The sequence below is a fragment of the Desmodus rotundus genome, chromosome 2 (assembly GCF_022682495.2).
Source record: "Desmodus rotundus isolate HL8 chromosome 2, HLdesRot8A.1, whole genome shotgun sequence".
In the NCBI taxonomy this organism is placed as follows: Eukaryota; Metazoa; Chordata; class Mammalia; order Chiroptera; family Phyllostomidae; genus Desmodus; species Desmodus rotundus.
Window position 1 is genome coordinate 131,953,814 of NC_071388.1, and position 18,082 is coordinate 131,971,895.

The 18,082-nt window shown below is 33.3% G+C and overlaps 1 protein-coding gene across 1 annotated transcript in view; it reads right to left on the reverse strand.

Moving 5' to 3' along the window:
* Nucleotides 1-18,082, reverse strand: part of LRP1B (LDL receptor related protein 1B) — a 1,720,016-nt gene that overhangs the window by 608,111 nt on the left and 1,093,823 nt on the right. Inside the window, exons 22-23 of the mRNA XM_053919407.2 lie at nt 9,303-9,305; nt 4,123-4,305 (exon numbers count right to left, since the gene is read on the reverse strand). Coding sequence (XP_053775382.1) covers nt 4,123-4,305; nt 9,303-9,305 — 186 coding nt within the window. The remainder of the gene's footprint in view (nt 1-4,122; nt 4,306-9,302; nt 9,306-18,082) is intronic.

Here is an 18,082-nt window from a genome sequence, read left to right on the forward strand (position 1 = left end):
TAACTGGAACATAATCAATAGAAGAAAAAAGCAAACAAAATATAACCAGAGACATTGAAGTTAAGAACAATCTAACAATGGTCAGTGGGGAGTGGGGAGGGGACAGTGAGGAGAGGGGATTACAGGAACTAATATAAAGGACACATGGACAAAATCAAGGGGGGGTTGGAGGTGGGGGAGGGAGGGGGGTTTAGCTGGAATGGGGTGGAGGGATGGGGAGAAAAGGCACACAACTGTAATTGAATAACAATAAAAAATTAAAATTAAAAAAAAATTATGTCTTCATATGAATTTCTTTCCTAAATATTAATGGCATTGAAGTAGTTTATTGTGTGAATGACCTGAAATTATTCATTCCCCTGTTGATGGACAATACATTATTTCTAGTTTTATGTTAGTAAAAAATACCGTATTAAAATTCTTTGTTCATATATTTTTATATACTCCTGCTTTTCTTTAAATACATTTCTAGACATGGGCAGGATGGGTCACATTTGCATGCCTATCAACAGCTGTGGAGTTACTTATCCCATAACCTTTCTATCGCTATGTACTACTTAATGTTGTTTTTCATTTTCCCATCTGAAGAGTGGCATTTCTGAATTTCTTTTCCATGAGGGGTGGATTTGAGATTTTGTCCCCTGATACACCAGCTATAATGTAACTGCAATCTGCTTCTCTGAATTGTGAGAGACCGGAAGTCGGGAAATGTAATTCTTGATCAAAGACATATTCCTTGACAGTGGAAGTTGTTAAATGATAACGGTTTTATTGTACTTTAACTTAATTTAGTTCCCATTCATTTCTTCATAGCAATAAAAAACATTAGTGTGTGTGTATATTTTAGCACTAATAAGATGGAAAGTTATGTATAAAAGAAAAACTACTTTAAACATCAAATACAAGTTGATTACATTGAAAACTTTTAAATACTCAAGTTAGCATTTAGAAATCTTTGAAAATAAATATGAACTCTGATTCAACTTCTTGGGTAGATGAAAGCTCTTTTAACTTATACAGTGAGAATTTAATTATAGTAAAATTTTAAATATCAAAGAGATTATAGATGTGCACATGTTTTTAATCCAATGCTTCTATTTGTAGTTCATTTTAATGACTGTAATACTCATAAAGGTCTAACATAAATATGCATGCTAAATGTAAATTATGAGCTCTTGCATAGTTTGATAAACCATGGTTCACTATACTTAAACTATAGATTAAATTAGAAGCAGATGGTTAACATCATGGTTTACAAGATGATGTTTGCAAACATCTGACGTTTTAGTAACAGCATTATTAAGTGGATAATCTAAATCTTAAATTCTCTCAGAACCCAATTTTCCAAAGATAGCCAGTAGATGGGATCAAAATACTGTATCCCCAAAATGCTACTTTAAGCATAAAAATTACTCTAATTTATGCTTCAAGTAAGAAGCCTTCCCAAAGCTTCCCGTGTCTAAAAGCTTGAACTTCTGAAGAACGAGGAGTGCTGTAAATCTCTTTCCCAGTGAAGTTTTATAGCCATGAAGAAGATGGAAAGTCAAGTGCTGAGATGAACCTGCATAAACATTATTAACCAGTCCTTATCTTGCATCAGTTTTATTATATATTTACCTTCCCACAGTGCTTTCCCTAGCAACTCAAAGGCATTTTCCTTTGTGTTGTCACTTCTCTATAAATTCACTCTTCTTTGCTAAGATACTAAGTAAGTGCAAGTTCTAACCACCCTTTGGAGAGGTTCATTGTTGAGTTCTCCCACTTACATGCATAACACATGTGTTAATAAACTTCTGGGTTTTTTCTTGTTAATATGTCTTTTGTGAGTCTAATTTATAGAGCCTCAGCCAATGAATCTGAGTAGAAGAGAAAGTTTTTTCCTCCCTCTTATATCAGCCATCCTCTTCATATTTCAGATTTTTTAAAGCTGAGACATATTCAGAGGAAGCTGTTTCATGAATTCATTGTAAAATATCAGCATACACACATAAAATAAATTATAAGCACTTGAAATTTTTTATTAACTTTAACCCTGTTATTTATTATTTGTTTCTTCCTACATATTATCTGTCACAGAATGGTCAAACCAGTTTTTATTAACATACAGCTTTTAGTACTTTGTTATGAGGTTGTTTATAATTTCTTCATGAAGAAATTTCTGCCTGGTTTTATATATCAGCCCTAAATTTGTTAAATATTGATAACATAGTCACTTATTTTTAGCTTAGTATTTTCCATATCAGTTTATATTTTGCTTTACTATAGTCTTGCCAGTTCCTATATATTGTTAAAAACTTTTATCTGATATATTGCAACATTAGCCCAATCAAGCAAGTGCCAGAAGCAACATGAGGAAAAAGTATGCACTATATATGCTCAGAATAGCATTAACCTTAGTCAAATGATTGACTTATTAACACTAAAATTAGCTTATTAAATAAAAACATATTTATTCAGTCAAATATGCATTAATTTAATCTTATTCATCTATTCTCAATATGTGTTCCAAAAGATAATTTCTAAGCTTAAAGTCAAATCCTCCTAAGCAATAAACCTAAACTAAGATTCTTCATTTAACAACTGAAAGAGTCACAAAATTGTGAAATATAGTGCTGGAAAAATATCTACTTTGGAAGCACATCTTACTCACTAGGAATGGGTCTCAGGAATATTTATTAATCTATGTCCATGTTAGCTTACATTATTTCTTTATTTATTTGAGTGCTTCATTGTGACCAGAAGATATATTTAAGAGTAGAAACACTTAGCATAATGTTTTTTCATTATACTAAGTGAAATAAGCTAGTCAGAGAAAGACAAATACCATGATTTCATTCATATGTGGAATCTAATGAACAAACTAAACTGACAGGCAAAATAGAGACAGGCTGATAGATGGAGAGCAGGCTGACAGCTCTAGGGGGGAGGGGTATGGAGAGTGGAGAGGAAAAGCAAAAAAGGAAAAGGACTCATGGATAGGACAACAGTGTGGTGACTGCAGGTGGGGGGAGGGTGGTGGGGATAGTGGGCGGAGGTGGAGATGGTATAGGTGGGATAAATGGTAACAGAAAAAATACAATAAAAATAAACTATAAAAAAAGAAAAGAAACATGATCATTTTATAATTTTAAATGCCCCTGGATCATGTGCTTTCCAGAGTGCTTTATTACAGCTATGATTACTTCAGTTTTACCTTTTGCTTCAAATACTTAATAGGGAGCAGAATAAATTACTAATAGCTTATAATTAAGTAACTCAAAAGCAATTTTACATTAAATATTTCAGAGAATTTTTACAAATAATCCTGAAATCTACAAAAAACATTGCCATGGGTTATTTTGATTATATTAATCATTTCATTAATTATACCACAATAGTTATTTGAAGTCCATTTTTCTCTATTCTTCTACTCATCATCTGCATTAGAGAGGGAAGTAAGTTAGTTTATCATGTCAGGTAAACCTATTATTTTAAGAGGTATAATGGAAAAGTCATAATAATAGAATAGCTCCATAAAAGGAAGGAATAAAAGCCTTAGCAACTCTTTCAAAAGAAGTCAATGGTTTGAACGAAAGTCATCACTTCATCTTAACGGAATACAACAACAGCATAATAACACGTAGAAAACTAGTTGAAAATAAATGTATATAATTTTGTCTTTTCTGTCCTGTCATCTTTGCTAAATTTTATGGTGAGAATTTATTAAGGGAAGAGGAAGGCTGTCCCTGGGTTTAGCTGTGGATCTCTTACTGGACACTGAAATTATGGCATCTGAATGCAGATTGCCTGGTTTAAAATCCCAACTCTGCCATGCTTTTTATGTGAACAAGCAGGTTAAAATTTCTTTTGACTTTTTCAACTTGAGAAAGTTAAAATCTTCTCTGGGCCTCAGTTTTCTCGTTGTGAATTGGCATAATGAAATAAGTTCATGCAGAGAACATTCTTAGAGCTCTGACAGACAAAAAATGTTAGTGTTTGCTGTTACATGTAGAATGTGAGCACATCTCTTAGACGAAATACAAGAATGCATTTTACAAATGTGAGACATGGATTGAGGATGGGCTAGAAGGATTCTACATCCAAGAAGCCCAACGTCAATGCTGAACCCAGTGCTCTGCTTACCTGTACTCCTACAGGAGAACTTGGTTTTGTGATCACACAGTCGCAAGGTACCATTGCAGCCTTTTTCATCACTACCATCTTCACAGTCTTTTTCCCCATCACAGCGCCACAGATCAGGAATACAATTTCCATCCGGATGGCACTGAAATTCGTGTCCATAACAACCAGCAGGAGCACGGATCTCTTAAGTAGAAATGAGAAAAAGAGAGGTAGAGGGGAGAAGACAGGAGAGAAATTATAATTGTACTTGATAATTTTTTTCTTTCTTTAGGCATTATAATGATGGTAAAGAGAATATATATTTATTTTTTATATGTTACTTTTTATTTTTATTAAGAAGTTGTTTAATAGCTATAATAAGCCCTAGTGTTTTCAAATTTATTTTAGAAATATGAATAATTAGAAAAAATAATTTTTTTTCTCTCACAGAAATTCTCCAAGTGCCACATACATTAGGAAAAAGGTTAAGAGCAAGTAGAGTAATGTGTAAATATACTGCTGTGATTTTAATTAACCTCTTACAAATGAGACCTTTGAAGGGCTTTTCTCTTTGGTACATAAGAGAGGTTTGCATTCTACTATAAATGCTGGCTTTGGGTCATCTTCTCACACGTCTCTAGGTAATTTTTTAATAACTGTTATGAGGTAACTAAATAAATAATAAATATGTTCTGGCTAATAAAATCTTTAAAGAATCACATCCAAAAATTTGAAAAACAAGCAGACAAATGGCCTCAATAAACACAATATTTTTTTTTAGGATGTAAGATTTCAAATCTAAAATCACAACAGACACATAAGAATTTAATGAGGTGCTACACATTTGAAGTCAATATATCAACTAGTCATACATAAAGTGCCCATATAATTCCAATGCTCAAAACACGATGTCTAAAATTATAGGTTAAAACATTCAGGTTAGCATAAGCTAGTAAGAATAAGGATAATAAAAATGTTGGATATATAAATGTTGCATAGTACAATTGAATAATTTTATTGTATCTGCATGAGATTAAATTTTTATTAACATATAGTATTGTGAGATATAGTAATCAGCATCTCTAAATTCTGTTGTAAAATAAAGACCTTAGTATATATTTTTATATACCAAAGCTTTAATATAACAAATATAGTTTGATTCCTGACTTTTTTTTTAATTTGAAGATGTTTAACATCTATAATATATCAGTCAATACAATATTATAAAGGGTCTCAAAATTGACTTGGCTCTGGACTCTACTTCCCAAGCATTCCTAGCAAGTAATGATGAAATTTTTAAAAAAATGAAAAAGAAAAATAAAGTATCTTCGCTGAAGCAAGAAGAAGCATGTGTAAATCTGTTGGTAGAAAATAGGAGTTCAAATTAACAGCAAACCTATAGAACTAACTTCCAAAAGTAACTACTGTTAAGAACACACAATAATCCCACCAAATTTCCAGAGGAGTCACTGAGTTTAGGCTGGCTTTGAACTTGCTTGCAATACCAGAGACATTTTTTTTCTACTTTCTTAGTCATCCAAATTAATTTTGACTTTGGCAGACTCTTGATTAAACAAAATGAGTGTCTACACATAATCAGGAGAGATGGTAGATTATGTACATTTGGAAGATACATGAGGAATGTGATATAGCAACTTCCCACTATATTTAATTTGGTCTCTAGGGAGTGACTTATTTAACAGTAAGGCTTAACCACTGCCATGCTAAAAAGTGTTGGGGCTGGTTTCGTTTTACAAAATAGTCATCGGGATATAAAGGACAGCACAGAAAGTATAGGCAGTAACATTGTAATAACTGTGCATGGTGCCTAGTGGGTACTGAAAATATTAGGGAGGACACTTTGTAAAGTGTATGATTGTCTAACTACTATGCTGTACACTTGAAACCAATACAAAATAATACTGACTGTAAACTGTAATTAAAAAACATATAAAAAGATATTGTGAGGCCTTCAAGTCTAGGATCTTTTAAAAGGTAACTTGAAAATCCTATGTGATTTCAGTGTTCAGGAAAAAGAAAGGAGAAAATTCAAATGAAGTTCCAAGGCCTATCAGCTTTCTGAGTAATTTTATGGTGAAGAAGCCAACTCCCATGCAGCAGGCAATGGTCTTTGGTTCTTTTTCCTATTTAACCTTCCTTGGAAACAAAACAAAGCAAACCACAGCTCAGCTGAATTTTATAACCTGTAGCAGGAGCTCAACCAACAACATATAAAATTGTAATTCAGGTACTTGCACTCAGTGGTTTCAAACCACGAGCAATGCAAATGGAGTCTATTGACTTTTTTTCCTACCATTTCTAAAATCAGAGAGAAGACTGATAGCTTACATATTGAATCTGTCCCTCAATATATTCAATTTGGCAAGTATACTCTTAACCTTTTAAAAATCTGAAAACTTTCTTTAAAGATCTAGCTTTTCCAGTTCCTTGAAAAGTAAGAAGATTATTGGGCTAGCATCCTTGCAAAGTAACAATGCTACTTGCTTACATGGGATTAGACTAAATTGTATGAACAGCTCCCTGTCAAAATGAAAAGAAAAGGATGCCTGTTTCTAGTGCTTTATCCCCCTCGGCGGGCACGGTGGGCAGTAGGGAAACTGCTCACTACATTTTCTTTTGTTTGGAATTACTTCTGGAAAGCTGTGGAATATTTTTAGTTCACTCTTGCTTCAATAATGATACTAATTTTATTCTCTTGTAAAAACTAGTTTATCTTCATTATGAGTCATGTTATGGATATTTGTGAATAACTCAAACTCATCATGTTTCTCTCTTTGCAATTGTTTCTTAGAATTTAGAGCCAAGTTTATGGATCAATTTTCATGATATGTATTTGTTTGACCAATCTCACCCTCAGATTTATTTGTATTACTAGTCTGTATTCTACCTTTGTTTAAATCTTTCCTCTTTATAACCTCTAAGGTTTCCAGGTTATAGATTAACTTATTTCTGGAAATAATTAGAAGGCTGAGTAAATGAATAAACAGAACAGTGATAAGCAAGGAAATTTTGAAAAGAAATATATTGTACATCTAAAATTATCTAATTTGGAAAACATTTTATTGGCTTACATAAAATTAAATAGCATATACATTAAATTTTATATCAATGGCCATTCTTCTACCCATCTTTATTTCTTTAGGAACCATGTTACCTCAAAAATGTCAATAAATTGGAAGAAATTCCATGTTTACCTAATTATAGTAAGAGTAATATTTTGAGTCTTTTAAATATATTTTGGATTTGGTTTCAAAGACCTAGTTTTTTTTTAAATCATGTTGCTCAATCATTAACTCAATGATATAATAGGAAATTCTTAAGAGGAAGAATATGTAAACTCAGAAATCTAGATAGATTAACGTGATTCAAAAAGAGACTTGCAAAAGATAAATTGTTGTTTTGGAGAAAGAGTTGCTTCTCTTGATTCAGTAGTATGGCAACTATACAGTTTAAGTACTAAGGTTTTTTGTTTGTTTTTGTTTTTGTATTGTTTTGTTTTAGCTCGATGTTATTTATAGCCATAAATAAGTTGTGGTCACACAGATCGAGACAGCAACTGTAAAGGGAGAGAATATGCTGTTATTGTCTGGGATGTGTTAAAATTATATTTGCATTCTGTTTGCTTTGTTTGGTTTATCTATCTGTGATTTTTTTTCTTTTCTCTTTAATTTAACCATGTCTAAACCTCTATTTCATACTAGGGGGCAGCATAAACAGTCCAATTGCAATAGTTTTAAAATGAGGGTATAATCTGAGGAAAGAAATACAATATATCATTAAAAACATTCCAAACTAAATGGTAAGACAATTCTCCTCTTTGTAACACTCACACAAGTCAGGAATTATATTCTTCTGGGTCTCGGTTATATTATTCTTCACAACCTAGATTGCCTTACTGTTTATGCTTTGTCTATTAATATCCATATTTTTTAAAGACTTACTTTATTTAAAAAAACTCTCTAGGATTAGGTTTTTGTCCCAGTGCCTGTAGATTCAAGAAATCCATGGGTAAGTTTTATGGATTTATAAAACATAAAAACTATACATGGTACTTTGTGCTGATTCACACTTTTTCTTCCTGTGGAAGGGATTCAGAGATTTTCCTTGACTTTTATGGTAGACTCCAAGAGAAAGCCAAGACAAATTTCCCACTTCTTTCTTTATCACCATTTCATGTACATTGTGTCCTATTTTGCTTATGTTTCAAATTAATTAGATTGGATTAAAACCCAGTGAAAAGAAGTCACCCATCTGCTCCTATTGAGCTTGATTAAAAATAAATAAACAAAACTGCTTATTGACCTCCTCCTATTTCACAAAAACAGAAATTACCAAACAATTATTTTCTGTAAATGTCCAAATAGTCTTATAAAAATGTCTTTAATATTTTCAATTACATTTACATTAAATATTATTTTATATGAGTTTCAGGTATACGGTATAGAGGTTAGACAATCACATACTTTACAACATGTTCCCCCTGGCATTTCCTACCCACCCGGCACCATTCATAGTTATTACAATATTATTGACTATATTCCCTATGTCGTGCTTTACATCCCTGTGACTGTTTTGTTACCACCAATCTGTACTTCTCAACCCTCTCACTGTTTTCATAAGTCCTTTCCTCCTCTCTGGCAATCGTCACTCTCTACTGTGTTTCTATGAGTCTGTTTCTGTTTCATTTGTTCATTCATATTGTTCTTTAGATTCCACATATAAGTGAAATGAAATAACATGGCATTTGTCTTTCTCTGGCTGACTTATTTCACTTAGCATAAAAATGTCCAGGTCCATCCATGCCGTTGCAAATGTTAATATTTCATTCTTTTACAAAACAATTGACTCTAGTTATATTGATGACAAGTAGTAGAGATGAGATTTGAGCTGAAATAATTAAAGTTCAGAGCCTACTTTCTCTACCACAGTACTATTATTACCTTCTTGTAAGGCCTTTCTCATGCAGAGGCTCAAGAGTGAAGAAAAAAAATGCATGTAAAAATCAAAAGTACCTATATACTCATTTACTTTTATAGTAAAAGTACTGCTATTTGGCTTATTTCTTTTCTAATGATATGTAATATTTATTTTATTCTGTTGTAATATTGTAAGGTAAAGGTAAAATTTGTTTTTTAAGGAAAAAAATCTCAATAAATTGCAAGTTTCATGAGGCAGTCCACCCTCTTTGGGATTGTTTTTCTCTATTGGTTGCAAACCAGGAAAAGAAGAAAAATCTCAGGAATCAGAAAAGTTAAGTAATGTTACCCATAATTACACATCTATTTAGTATCAAAGAGATACCAAATTCATTCCAGAATCTTTAAAAAGAGTATAATGGCCTCAGAGATGCCTTCATTTGCTCTTTAAACAAACATGTATCGCAATGTGCCAAGCGTTTTTCCAAGTACTAGTACAGAACAGTGAATAAGAGAGAGACTTTACTGTCCTCACAGAACATAGCCAAGGGGAAAAAGAAGCATGTGGTCATTTCATACATGATTATAGAAGCACACCAGCCAGGTTAGTCCCAAAAGCAGTAAATGCTAAAAAGAAAATTGATCAGAGGACTGCTACAGAGGAAGGAACATACATCACCTCTGATCACAGTTCATTGCCTAAATCTGGCCACGTTGGGTGGGGCCCCCCATGTTGGCTCCACTGAACCACAGACTTCTAGGAAGGACAATGTTGTGTTCCAAGAAAATGGAGGAAATGTAAGTATTTTGGGAATGTCCTTGATGACTACCATAAGAAGTGACTTGTGTATCGGGGGCACATTGACAAGGGTGAGTAGAGAAGTCTCTCTGAGAAGGGGATGCCTGAGGTGAGAACACAATGAAGGAGAAGAATCAACCATGCAAGTTAAGGTAGAGACAGAGTAGGCAGAGGGAAAATGCCTGTTTTTACAGAAAGAGGAGGCAGTGAATGATGCTGCATGAATAAAAAGAGATCTGAGAGTAGGCAGGGGCTGGATCTTGTAGGCCTCTATCAACACGTATGGAAAAATGAGTTCAACAGGTACTTGTCTATAGAAGATTTTGAAACACAAGAGTAATGCTATATTTTAATATATATTATTAAATGTTGTCAATGGTTATTATTTAAAAAATAAAGATCATGACAATTGAGTGGAAGTAGGAAATGGCTTTTGCTGGAATCCAGGAGTAAATTAAAAGGTATAGTGTTTGCCTTTTGAAAAGATCATAAAATAGTGGGTATAAAGGGAAGTACGTGATGTGCTCAGTTACAAAGCAATGTTCTAAGTGCTTTGGTAGGAGAGAGCACCCCGAGAACATGCACAGGGAAAAACTAACCTGGACATGGGGATTTTGGATGAGGAATTCTTATGAACAAAGTCAATAGCATTTGTACACTTTTCTGCAGCATATGATGGGAAGAGAGGATAAGGGGAAAACTAAAACTTGGAGAATGGCTGGACCTTGAGTCACCTTGCATGCTATGATAAATGGTTTGGGAGTCCAGAAAGGCCTTCAGTGAGATTCTGATATACTCAGGTCTGTAGTGTATATAGATCACTTTGGGAGTATTTAAACCATAAATAGGGAACATAATCTCTAAGATTCCTTATATTTATAAGGGGTTTTACATATAAGCATCTATTCCATTCACTTGAACTCTCCAGGTATACACTAAAGTCAGGTAGACTATCACACACATATACTTTGATATTTCTTCCCTTCCATCTTTTCATTCCACCCCATCACAATAAATTAAAAATACCCTAAACCTATTTCTTAATATCTGTTAGGTCTGGGTATGTATTACTGTTTAGAAATGTTGTCCTCCTTTGCCAGAAAACAGAAAAACATTAAGGAGTTTTTTTCCTGTTAACTTTGCCAAATGAAATTGGCTTTTGTTAACAGGTGTTGATTTTCCCCTGGATGACAAGTTGCATTTCTCTGAGGAGCCTGTGATGACCATTCCAACTTGGGTTCCAGGCTTGTGTGGTTCCCCAGAGCCCCAGCTGCTTAAGCTTCAGGGCTTGGCACACAATCTGTTTTTATAACACGGCTTGTCCCAGTAGAGTGTTAAAATGATAACTATGTTTATATGTATGTGCTCATGCTGTTTTACTGTTATGTTTTCATGTTGCTGATGCTGGTTATATTTTAAACTAATGCAATATTATTGTATTTTTGCCCTGAAGCTATTTAAATCAAGCATACAATTTGGGGGATCTAATAAATAAATGAACACAGAGCCCTGGAGGAAAACCAATGGTGAAATCTATCTCTATATTTAAATGAATTCATTGGGATTAAATATTTGCAGTTAAAAGACTAGCAAGTGTACAAGGACAGATTTTTTTATCCTAAAGTTCAAAACTGTGAAAATCAGGATTGCAAAAATTAAACTTATACTCTGTTTTTTAATAGTCAGAATATATTGTGTTTTATAAGGAATGTGAAAGCCCTTTGAGAAAATAACTCATAATGATACTGCAAATATAATGAATTATTTAAATTGTAAAACGAATATAGGGTAAAATACTTCTAAAATTTGTTTCAGTGGAGTTTATACTTTAACTTATCATTCATCATAAAATGCTTTGAAAAGTAAAAAGCACTGTGTATGGCAAGTGCACAAAGCTCCATGCATTCCCTGTAATCATCATGTGTCAGTCCATGCCCCGTCCCTAGCTTTTTAATGAATCGCTATGTACCAGTAACTCCTGCACCGATGGCAGCTGTTTGTTTTAGATTTCTAGACGTTCTTCTCCTGTCCTGAAACTACTGGGAATCAGTTTGGCAGCACATCAATGGTTATTTCATTTACCAAAAAGGTATGCATACAATGTTGGCCCACTTCTCTCTGAGACCCTTAACATTCCCAGAAGGAAGTTAGAGTATCCCTGGTTTCTAAAAATCCTTAGGAGAGGGGTCCTTATTAAAACCTACCTTAGCCCTTGAGCTGCCCAGCTAAAGGCTATGTTGGGTGAGTGGGGGTGTATTGTCCTGCTCTTCTCCATGGGATGTGGAAGGGACTCCCCAGGGGCTGCGGCCTACCTAATGGTATGTAATCTCAGCTGTGAATTGACAAAGGAGTCAAGCCTGGGGCCTCCTTCTCAAATCAACTAGTGCCATTGGAACTCCAAGTACTCACAGGTCATTTAGATTTTAGATGTCATATCTCTTGGTTATTGTTCTCACTGCCCCTCCCTTCTTCTCATCTCAACACATGAACAATGGCATGCGTTTTGGGGTTTTTATAATTTATTCAAACAACTTTTATCCCCATATGCTGCCCTTACCAGGGATTATCCTGATTAAAATGTTTTATGGGACTATCAAAACCATTTATAAGTACATGGGACTTAATGACAAATTCAATAATAAAACAGAGATATTTCAAATTTTAAATATTTACTCTCTGGGTAAGTTATAGAAGTTGATAAAAAGGAAATGGAAAATAGCATGTTGATACCTAAGCACAAATTCAATTATATTAGCACAAAAAATGTTTTTAATGTTAAAAACACATAGACATGTAGACACTCAAAAATATATTGTAACAAAGTTCAAATTCAGCATACTAAATCTCCCAGGAAGTTAAAATATTGAAATGAAAACTGTGAAACAAATAAAGCACTACTTTTAGTTCATTAACATTTTAAGCTTTTATATGTGGAACTCTACCATGAGCATTTCATTTAGAGTTTAATGAATCATGGGGATGATGAAACCCTATATTATTTAAATATGAGTAAGCAGAATAAATTAATCTGTTAAATTGGCTAGAATTGAGAAATCTGCTTTCCTACTTGCTGTTAATATTAAATAATCTCCTTAACAGATATGTTAGGTGTCAAATATTAAATAAACATGTTTCAACATGCTTATTTTTTATTTGGAATTTATTTCTTGCCTTAGCAATATGCCTAGCTTACAGTAGGTATCAAATGTTTATTAGAAAACATTTTAAAAGATAACCTTATTTGATTGGATACTTTAAAATAATGTAGGGCATTATTATAAAGAAAGACTATATATAACCATATACATATGAGCTATATATTTGACAGAGGGCCAAAGAATGCCATTTAAAAATTATTAATGGTTTATCTCTTCTTTCATTGGCCTTTTCTTCTCTCCATTATTTTTTAACTTTGTATCATAATATTTTGATAGTCTATAAAACAAGGGCATCTAAGGTTAATCAAGAATATAGATCCTTTAGAATGTGTCTCCACTGGTTTTATAAATAAAGGGTCAGCTAGTTATGACTGGCACACTAATTCTGGTACATTAACTTTTTATAAATAAAATTGTATTGGAATGCAGTAATAATCACTCGTAGGTATATAATCATTTATAGTGTGGCTTTTGTGTCCTAAAAAAGTGGAATTGGTTAGATGCAACAGGCAAAGCCTAAAATATTTATTATTTGTCCCATTATAGGGAGTAATTGCCAATGCCTGTATAGAAGGTTCTCAATTCTTTTTATGATTCACAGACTTCTGTTCAAGTGCAGACACATCAACAATAACAGCACGTTCTGCTGAAAGAATCTGATACCAGTGAGTATTCCACGCCAGGAAGATGGTGGCAGTTTAAATGGATTATTTTGCGCACCAAAGTTATTTGGGGAAAGGTTTTGGATGCAGATATTAACAATTAATTTTCCTTGGGAACCCCACGGTGCACAAATGCCAACATCAGACTGAAATGAGTCCCCTAACAAAATGTGAATAAATCTGGTCAGTGCTTGCAGGAATAGAATATCTAAGTGAAGATTCAGTTGATAATTGACATAACTCCGTAAACAAAGGCTTCCGGTTCAAACAGGCTCTGAAAGCTAACTACTATTTCTATAGGAAAATGGCAAAGTTTTATCCCATTGCTTATTTCTTTACTCTTACAAAAGCATAAGCACTATTTAGTTATTGATAAGTGAATGAATTATTTTGTAGATTTTTCTATGCCCTTTGTCTCTTTTCTGTTTATTTTTTTAATTTTATGCTAAATGTTTAGAGTCCTACTCTTTCACTGATCATTAACTACAACAGGAGACTGGGGAATCAGAATTTAAAGACTAGAAAAATTAATTCACTCTTACCATTATTTTTAGGCTTCATTAAAAGAGCAGAAAACAGGCTGAGTTTTTTCATTTTAATTAGGTCTTTTTGTTACCTATTGACTTTAGCCATCAAGTATATCTTTTATAAAACAAGAGCTGTTATGTTACTCTATTTAGGGTCAAGGCACCTAATTATTGTCTTAATAGAAAGCTAAATTTATCCGTAAACAAGTGTGGATCTATTACTAACTTTATGTGTAGTAAAGATGAGAATAGTGTCTTCCTGTTTTCATGAGCCATTTTCTAATATTTTGTTTTAAAATATTTGTAATTATCTGATTCCCTTTCATTTTCCTGATAATCACATTGCTATAAATATTATAAACTCTCCAAAAGAGCTTTATTTGGTTTTCTTTGTATTGATGTAAAAGTTGGTTGCTATATTAAGGTTAAAGTACCTTTAAGAAGCTATTTTGTTCTGAAAAAGAAAGAGAGGCTTCCCATGGATAAATTCCATTAACAATTAACATAATTTTGATATTTCAGTATTAACATTTCTTAAGGAAAATACATCATCAGTAAGAGAATAAACTTAAGCCAGGCAATTTGCATCATATTGAAAACAGATATTATATTTTTCTAAAATTAGATGGAATTTAAATCTGCTTTAAATTGTATTTTGTCAGAAAACAATCTATGCTTTTACCACAAGAGAATAGTTTTTAAAAATTAGGACAGAAGATCAAATGATTTTCTGCATCCATAATATAATTTGCTAATTTTCCCCAATTCAAAGCCAATAGTTTAGTCTCAATAAAATTGAGTGACTGAGAAATAATAGTAGTTTTTTTCTTTGAGTGTGTGTTTTAGCAAACATGAATTGAAAGTATCTTCAGAATATTTTCATGAAGGAAAAACAACACGGATGGCTGTGTTTAACTGTGTAGAGTATTTATTGGTATTGATTAGGATTAATCTGTGCTGCTGAAAACCACAGTGGTTCAGCAGAGACGAGATATGACAGACACAGGAAGACAAAAGATTTGAATTTCCACTACCTCCATGCTTAAATGTATAACCTATCTTCAGCTACAAATCGAATTTTCATACCTGCATTTCTGAGTGGATTCAACCTCCCTAAGGAGGACATTGTCTCTTTTTGGTTGGCAACACTGTCAGAACTTACTGGATTTTCCACAAAGAACTTGGCATAATTACTTGATACCAAGATCCCTACTGAAGATGCTTTATGGATCAAAGATCTCAGTCCCAACATCTCTAACACAAAACTTTATCGGCACCTTCCAGCATGCAGCATAATGTTTTTGTTATATAAGAATAATTTTATCTAGCTGAGCTCTGTTATTCGTCTGCACAATAAAAGGATTGAACTAAATTATTTTTAAATTTTCTTCCAGTTCCCTATATTTTCTGAGTCTACATGGTAAAACTTTTATGGCAGACAGGTATATTATTTGGGTGACTTAAGAAATTTCCTGTGTGGGGATGTCCACTGCTATTCCAATGACAAAGCTCCAGAATCCAATTTATCAGGGAGACTTGTGGAAGGGGAAAAAAAAAATAGAAAAGAAAAAAAAAGAGAGAGATGCAGACAGACTTACTGTGATTATTTAAGGTAACGAATGGCCCAGGTTCCTTGTAGTGCTATTTGGGAAGTTTCATTAAATGCCCTGAAGTAAGTAGAAAAATCTTACTTTTCTCATTATAAAGGAAAATTGAGTATGTAATTGAGAGCAAGGTAGTGATTATTTGGGAATCATGTAGATATTATCTCATAGAGAATTAGGAAGAAAATGCTCAACTCAACATCTGCAAAAGCAGATATCTTGATGTAGGAATAAAGAGCAGACCTTAGTTTGAAACTCCAACTGTGTAATCCTAGGCAAGCATTTTAATTCAAACCTCATTGTCAAGATCAAATGGAGTAACAAATGTAGAGTGCCTGGTAATTAATGAGTCACCAAATATGCTAACTGCCCTCTTTTCTCCCAATATTGTCCCTAATGGAACCTACTCACTAGTATTGTTTAATTATAGACACAAGATAGATTTAAACTTTTCCTATCTTTCTAGAATATACTATTGGGCAGAAAAGCCTTAAACAAATAGAATCATAAAAGATGAGGGAGATATCCTTTTTATTTCATTAAATAATGGACTGAAATTTAAAATATTCAATAAATGAAGGAAATTATATTATATTAATAAAATGTACACAACTAGATCAATGCACCTAGGGCTTGTACATCTTCTTGAAAATACACCCAGGATTTGGAGGTAAAGCGAGGAAACAGATAAAAGTTACAAGGTAAATAAGATAAAACAAATGAGGGTTGACTTCAGTGAGTAAAATCAATATCTGTTGGTCAAGAGAGAGACTCTTTCACTCAATAATTATTTACAGTGTGTTCACTGTGCATCAAATGCAATAGACTACCTTTGTAGGAAACTACAAAGGTAACATAAAGTTATTCTAGTTTCCTTCTTAAAGTTGAGAATAAGCACGTAGTGAGGTGAAAGATGAATGAATGAATGGTGAATGGGGAAGGACAAACCCCAAAAGGAAAGCAGAAGTTTCCAAACCAGAAGCAAAGTTGAAAGTATAGGCAGCCCTTGCTGGTATAGCTCAGTGGATTGAGCGCAGGCCTGCAAACCAAAGGGTTGCTGGTTCAATTCCCAGTCAGGGCGCATGCCTGGGTTGTGGGCCAGGTCCCCAGGGGGGGCCATGTGAGAGGCAGCCACACATTGATGTTTCTCTCCCTCTCTTTCTCCCTCCCTTCCCTGCTAAAAATACATTTTAAAAATATTTTAAAAATAAAAATAAAATAGATTTTAAAAAATCATAATCCATGACAGCTCTAAAAATAAATAAATAAAATATATTTTTAAAAAAGAAAGTATAAGCAGATGGACAGGAGCATGTGTGAATGTGCATATTAATAATACTATGCATGTAACTGCCTCATGGACTGGGCAGCTTGTTAAAATTATCCTTAATAAATCAAAATTGAAGATCCACACATACTTAACTTTAAATTTGCAATTAATTTGTATTCAGAATATAAATACAGGTTTGCATGTGTTCCAGCATGACCCAGTTCATGCATGGAGCACTAGGCATGGAGCCTAGAGCACCAGGAAGTAAACAGTCCCTTCTCAGACAGCCAAACAAAAGGCACTACAGACAATGGCCATGAATCTTTACTTCCTTCAAAGTAAAGAAAAATCCAGTTTTTTGAGGGATATTTAAGTTGTATTTAGAATTTATTACAAAATTTAGGCAAAATCTATTCTAGAGACAACCTGTTTCCTTCTCCATCAATTCCATGCTGAAGCTATTTGTACACATTTGTATGGCGATTTCAGAATGAAATTGACCAGGAGTAACCATCTAATGATGCTGAACAACTTCCATATGTTTACTTCAGAAACACTTATTGTGGGGTGAAATGTAGTTGAGACGGTTCCCAAAGAGTATAAGAATGAAAATTTACATATTTCAAATGAATTAAACTTCCAACAATAAGATTGATTCTATGTGATTGTATTGTATAGATGTGACGTGTGTCCAGAGATTTTAACATTCCAGCCAGAGACTTAAAGACTTGCAAAAAAAGATTAAATTCTTGTTTTAACTTTATTATTGATGTCCCTACAAGTAAAATCATCTTTTCACGACAGCTTTCAATACTTTAATAAACAGCCAGTACTGAGGCTATAAGGGAAGTTCCCTCATACCAAGTTTTTGAGGGTCCAGCCTCACTTATTTTTCTACATGGAAAACTATTTACGCAGTAGATTTACAGATGGGTCACTATGGACATCTAAATCCAACCAAAGGATTTAGAACCAAAAAGGAACCAGAACTAAGTTAATAACAAACAGGCATTTAAACAAAGGA